At 37.9% G+C, this 6,884-nt stretch overlaps 1 protein-coding gene across 2 annotated transcripts in view; it reads left to right on the top strand.

Annotated features, from left to right (window-relative positions):
- LOC119649312 (protein bric-a-brac 1) overlaps window positions 1–2,562 on the top strand; it is a 338,265-nt gene extending 335,703 nt beyond the window's left edge. Inside the window, exon 5 of one of the 2 annotated variants that reach the window (XM_038051415.1) lies at window positions 1,133–2,562. In XM_038051415.1, the coding sequence (XP_037907343.1) occupies window positions 1,133–1,924 (792 nt within the window). In that variant the 3' untranslated portion in view covers window positions 1,925–2,562. The remainder of the gene's footprint in view (window positions 1–1,132) is intronic. The other variant, XM_038051416.1, reaches the window with a different exon arrangement.
- Window positions 2,563–6,884: the final 4,322 nt, after the last annotated feature.

The following is a 6,884-nucleotide window of genomic DNA, read 5'->3' on the forward strand; positions in this document are numbered from 1 at the left end:
CCCATCAATGACACATACATCACTACACTACAGTTCCCTCTAAAATTTACTTCGGAAGTAGCCTAAACGACTCAAGGCCTTCTATATTACGAAAATTCTGTAAAATTTGATTAAAGTCTGATAAAACTCCGTGTCCGAAGGGAAGAAACCCCGCCCTCTCGCTTTCGTCAGCTCTGATCATGGCAAATCTGCATAAGTCTCATGCCAAATTCCTAGCAATGAAGGCTCGCTTTGCGTTCCGAGAAAAAGACAGATCTGATAGTTTCTCTCCAAATTGGTATTCAAAATCAATTTAATTAATCTATTTCATTGGGTATGCTACGTTATGACTGAGCTAGAAGGCTTTAGATAAACAAAAATGGATTTGTTGTAATATGTATATTCAGCAACGACTGGTATGTAGGAGGAGGAAAAGGGGGAGGGGGGGAGGGGATAATAGGAAGGCCCGAAAAATGTTCAGCCCAAGTTTGTATAATTTTCACCCCGGCCCCATTTTTCCGCATCATTTTCGTCCTGGTCTCAGATTTTCTCTCTATGGCCCTGATTGCGAATATGGTAACCTAGAAATTTGCATCGTTTCGACTATATACAAATTGAATGGTACATGAAAAACCTTGTATGGTGGGGGCGAAGCTACAGCCTTTGAGCACTCAGGCCGTGTCGGCCCATTGTACTCGCCAAAAAACCTTAGTAAAAAAAGGAACAAGCGATTGGAACAAAATTGGAAAGTTTGATGTAAACTGCTCTTTAATTAGTAGACTTAGAAAGGTCAAAATTTATTTCTATAATAAAAGAAAATTAGTCCACTCTAGGCAATCGTAGCTAGTCATATGTAGGTATTCAGTGAAAGTTATTCCCATAAATTTTCATATGTGGCAGATACGGGCGACCATTTGACAGGAAATTTTCCAGGATTTTTTTATTACTAGTGAAACCCCTAATACTGAAATCAGTGCCCGTTTGATATTAGTCTGAATAAGTTATTGCTTCTAAGCTTTTCAAGTTAAGCAATTCCATTAATTCTAACATTGTTTTGACTCAAACAACAAATCTCGTAGAAAAGTATGATTTTATAATTGAATTTTAGTTTGAATGATTTGTTTCTAAAATGCGTTTTTCTTTCAATTTACAGCCGGTTTTTCCATTTCAAGAAGGACAAATGAATTATCCCGGAGCTGCATGCGCTAATGGACTTCCACAACAGCAAGCATCTTCAAATGCAGAAACAATGACACCAGAAGCTACAGCAGCAGCAGTGGCGGCAGTCGCCCATGGTATCCGACAACAAATGCAAATGGTAGCTGCAGCTCAACATCATCCCGAAGCACAAGCCGCCGGACTGTTCAATTTACCCCCGCATATGCATACAAATAACGGAGGTGTGCCGATACCTAAACAAACTTCCCCTGCATCGAGTTCTCAAAGACATACTTCGCCCTCGATACCTGGTCTTTCGAATACGTCAGCTATGGGTATGTCAGGAATTCCTGGTATTCACATAATGCCCGGATTAGGTTCAAATCCTAGTGCATCAACAAATTCTTCGTACACTTCCAATGCCAGTAGTCAACAAGCCCCACCGACATTAAGTGCAGCATCCGCCCCAAGCGGGTCAACAAATATCTCTCGAAACAATTCTCCAACAGAAGCTGCTCATGATCTGCGTATGAACAGTCCGGATGAGAGTCCTTTAAATTCACCGTTAGAACTAGCATTAGAGCCAGCTGTTAATCTTGCTGTAGGTGTAAGTGGTATGGCCTATAAACCTTCACGAGGCTACTCATCACCACGGCCTGAACACCTTTTTCAGGAGGACATAACTGATCTGGTTGGTCGGACATCACGTACCTCGAGTATGACTAATTTCAAAGAGCCTTCAGGCAGCATCAAAGTAGAACCGATTGCTGAATGCCGATCCGAGTAAATCGTGTTATATTAGAAATCACAATACTTTAGATTATGTTCAACGCATATTATATTAAACACAACCATATTTATAACATATTGCTAAAGTAACTGTGCAATAGTACTGTAAGGAAATGAGAGAAATTATGACCCAATAGTCTCCGAAGAAAATGTATAATTCGGTGGAGAATCAAAGGAGCGTGGTGTATTAACTACCTTTAAGAGACTTTCCTTATAGAAATAGGTTAACCCGCTTTCATTCCGTATCAATAAAACCATTTAAATATTTTCATTTGACAAGAAAAAAGGGGAAAATACAGTTGAATTTGATCTCGTTTACATTATTCCTATCTCTCTAGTGTAGTTCCACTTTGATAACTACACATTATGAAAATTGTTTTTGAATCACGGGTAACTATTATATTGTGAATATACTCTGGAAACTTTATTTTTATTTTTGGAACCTAATCTAAAGATCATTTAAATGAGGGAATTTATTTCTAATGTTTTATAGATCATACTTTCATGTTCCTTGTAAAAAATGCGATTTTGGATATTGTATGTTAAGAAGTAGCGATAATCTAATTTTTTTAGTTTACCTAACATTTCAAAGAATATGTTTTGATAATGTCCATATTTTTTTAATTTAATTTGAAGGCATAATTCTTTTAAAGTGCGTGATATTAGGTAGCTATAGTATCAATTTCTATGAATTGCAAACTCTAGTGCAAGGACTACCGCAAACTCCGTCTTAGATTACCAAACTTTTCAATTTTACTTATCTATTCATTCGAAATTATACCTACAAGGAATTATATTATTTGTAATGAACCTATCACAAAGAAGCGCGCGATTTTGTAGAAGTTATGGCGAAAATAATACTTGGAAACATGAAAGAATTCAGTGGGGGATCCAAAAGACATGATCTCATCTCTCAATCAACTCAATTATGGTGGTGACATCTCTAAACATTCCCAATCAACTAGCTCTGGATTTTGAAAAAGTGACGTGGAGAATCGCAGGTTGATAATAGCAAAACAAAGGTTCGTAGTTTGATGAATCATTGCATCCCACCCTTCGGCATGTGATTCATGGCCTTCACTATTTTGTCAAAAATCGAAATTCGTGTACCTAATCAACATCAGTTGAGGCTCTTCCCCTAGTTGCTTTATGGGTAGTATATGGCAGTACATAGAAAGTGATTGTTATTGTTGGTCGAAATCCCCAAACTTTCTTCTAAACCTCACCCGTAGCTTTGGCTGTTTAAAAAGGATCTTTAATTAATTAATTAAATTAGAAATTATGATAAAATTTCATTGAAAATCAACGCCCTTTTCTGCTAGACGCTTCCAATTTTGATGATAGCCAACACTACGTCTATTTACTGCAGGTTGTTTAGTTTGTACAATTTCACACATGCCATGAAAGTAGTAGTGGAAAGTATTAGATTCATCCAAAGGAATCGCATCGCCGTATACTTAGACCATGCTCTTTATGCAACCTGTTGAAAATTCCTTCTTTGAAATCGGATGGTTCAAAGTCAGAGAACTTTTCAACAATCGCTGCATTGTCCTGAAATTTTCTTTAACGTCTGTGTTGGGTGCGACTTGTACGCCTCTTCTGCTCATTTCCGTTTCAGCTGATCTGAAGTTTTCTTCAATATATCTTTGAAGATTTACAAGATCCTACAATTTAAATATTTTGTGCCGTTGAACATTTTCTTTATTGTCAGCTCTTCGATTATTTGTTTTATTTTTTAAAAATGTTAAGCACTTATTGACAAGATTTCACTTAATATTTTTTACACAGCACATTCTACCCTTCAACTGACATTACAGGTATCACTTCATTTCTTTTTGGACCATGTCATGTCATCTAACTAATCTCTGAAAATAGGAGTATTTACTGACATTATTTCTTTCTCGTCCAGTCTGTTATCGACCCCCTCTTCTTTTGAGGTAAATATACTGACAGAATTAATTAAATTGCACATTTTCATTTATATAGTCCTACAGCCTTTCAACCACCCGAAATCAGACGGTTCATTTCTGTTGAATTCAGCCATCAAAAAAGTTAAACTACTTAACTACTCAAAACTCTTATGATCTTATGGAGACCCTATGGTAATACTCAAGAAGCTCGGTTTATAAAACGGCCCTAAACCACCAATTGTCGCCTCTCGTTTTGCCTAAAATCTGGAAGAAAAAAAACATATTTCCGATATTAAAACCAAGAAAGAATTCATCATCGCCATGACGGAACATTGGAACATTACGTATACTCCACTTGTATCTATAAGAGCTCGTTAGCCATCATTCTTTAGCCTGACGCTTGCTCCATTTTGACATTGACATCTACATTTATAACATAATAGGAGTACATAATAGACTTTAATCTCATAATCCGCCACCCGCCTCAAAGAGCAAAAGGCTGTGTATAGTAAACCATAATAGCTTGCTCATTTAACAATATTTAGTAGAATGTCGTCGAATTGATTATCCCAATCATCAACCAGTCAAAACTTTGAAAAATCAAATTGAGTGGTCCTCAAAGAGGGGTATTATTAGCGGCTCTGGTCGGCTTGCCCTCCACACCATTTGGAGGACTTCATCCCCAACATAAGCGCTCAGATTACCGGAACTTAACATCTCCTTCGTCAACAGGAATTTGAAATGATCTGCTCCTAAGTTCACAGGAACCGTTTTCACTACATCGACGAAGGGACTAAGATGCAGCTGGTTATATCGGCAGGCAACCAAACGATCCCCATCACTAACACCTTAAGATCCTCTATGCTACCCTCGATAGCTTATGTTAACTAGAAGTTCCTGGGGATGGAAATGATTAGGAGACCCTGGTTGTAGCATACAAAGCGGTGGGTAAATCTGAAGTAAATTATTCAGTCGTCATGTAGTGTGCTAACTTAATTAATATCTAATGGACAAACATTAAAGACTGCATCCCCCCCTTTCCTTTTGAGGTGGTTCTTAATATTATCGTAAAACCATTTACAGGAAACGGTACTCAAAATAAACCACAGTATTCTGTCTACTCAGCAGTATTTAATGGGATCTCACCGAAATCAATAAACTGCTCATCATCTATAAGAACATGTCATCTTCTCCTCGCAATATAACGATGCACGATGGACCTTAAAAGGGATTGTCCAAAGAATGAAAATGAGCCATCGCTCATCTGCACCATGAAGAGATTACGAAGTCGATTGTGGAAGTTAAGTCTGGTAATCTGAGGTCTGGTAATTTGGTACTGATGGAATAACCAACTACCATATTATCAGACGAAAAAATCCTACCCTCATCAACGAGAATAACTCTTGTCCAATTTGGATCCGGTGGTTGTTGCTAACGCTGCGAAATGGAGGTAGCTCCATCATTTCAATTTCTGTTTGTTCATCCTAAATTACGTTTTATAATTTTTTCCTTGCTGCAAGTTTGATTGCGGACTGGTTATTTGCATGCAATTTCATCAATCGAATTTTGTCATAATTTTTTCTACCGTAGAAAATCAAGCTCATCCCTGTAAACATAATTGAAAAGAAGACGATGTTTGTGTAGTCCTATTTGGTGATGCTATTTGATATCAATGACATCCCGGGAGAAAGCCAGATGATGTCGTGAATATGTCAAGGTTTTGAAACACACACGTTTTGCGAGCTTAATTTAGAGAAAAAATTTTCTTTTTGTTCAATTTTCTGCAAATTACACAAATTCGGGGAGAATCTCTGCTTACACTTCTCCTCTGTCTCAACTTTTTTCAAATCGATTCTGGATGAGAGAAAAATAGGTAAAAAGACAGCCATCTGTCACTCGTTGTCAATTGGTTTGGGTTGAATAAGCCTAACACCACTAGACGTTGATTCACCCCTTTCTTTCGCTCTATTACCCCAGTGTGCTTCTTATAAGCTCGGTCGTATACATAACAGTATATCGGAAAGGTATACTTGCACATTTGACATATACTACTAACCCGAAGCGTAGATACCACGTGCTATTGATGAAACTATACAGGCGACCTGTATGATCAATCTAAGTTGCTCAATTAATTGGTTTGTGGTACGATTGCTGCTATGACGATGCTAATCTCTATCGTACCTTGGGTTTTTTTATATACTCGTATTTCCTCCTTTTTGAAAACCTTTGCGGTGGTTTCCCCCGTATCCGGGTCCTTGAAAGGACCAGCTCATTAAAGTCTGCAAAAATTGAACAATCCAAGCGCTACTAGACTGTCAAACAATAGATACAACTTAGGTATGCCTGTATCGAATTCACCATATCTTTCCTTTCTTGATTACTTACTCTGTATACTTTTTGGATAACTTCCAACTAAACCCACACTTGTCCACCCTTACGTCCGCGAAGTCTGTGTCTCATATCATCTTTCAATGCCTGTTTAGTTATTTTTCTCTGAACCATTGGTGATTTCATAAAGGAAACGGGTAAAGTCAGATGTGAACTGCGATGATTTAGCACTGAATTCCGGGGTCGTCCATTATGGCCAAGTAACTGGTTTACCTGCTCGCAATTGTATTTGCAAATAGTGATATTCTAATTCGTAGAGCAGCTATTCCCGCGATTGAGTCATATATCCCGGCCGCTTTACGATCCGCATAATATAACGCCACATAATGCAAATAGCATAGCGTAAGGCAAAGTAATGTAAAAGTCTACGATCGTCGTAACAGAACGTGCTGTGCACGGATAAAACCCTTATTTTGGCACTTTTTGAATTTCAGTCCATGCGCTGTTGATATCACATCACCTGGGCGTAAAATGGCAGATAGTATAGAAATTTGTGCCTTGCAAAATTCCATGTCGCACGACGTGCATCGCCATATGCTCAACTCTTCTTACGTTATGTTTCTTGTTATGTGATGATCAATTTTCAATACTATGGGTCATCTATGCTGTGGATTTTAGAAGAGACATACCATTGGTATCCACCTAGGTCACCTTCCTGAC

The sequence above is a fragment of the Hermetia illucens genome, chromosome 2, assembly GCF_905115235.1.
Source record: "Hermetia illucens chromosome 2, iHerIll2.2.curated.20191125, whole genome shotgun sequence".
NCBI lineage: Eukaryota > Metazoa > Arthropoda > Insecta > Diptera > Stratiomyidae > Hermetia > Hermetia illucens.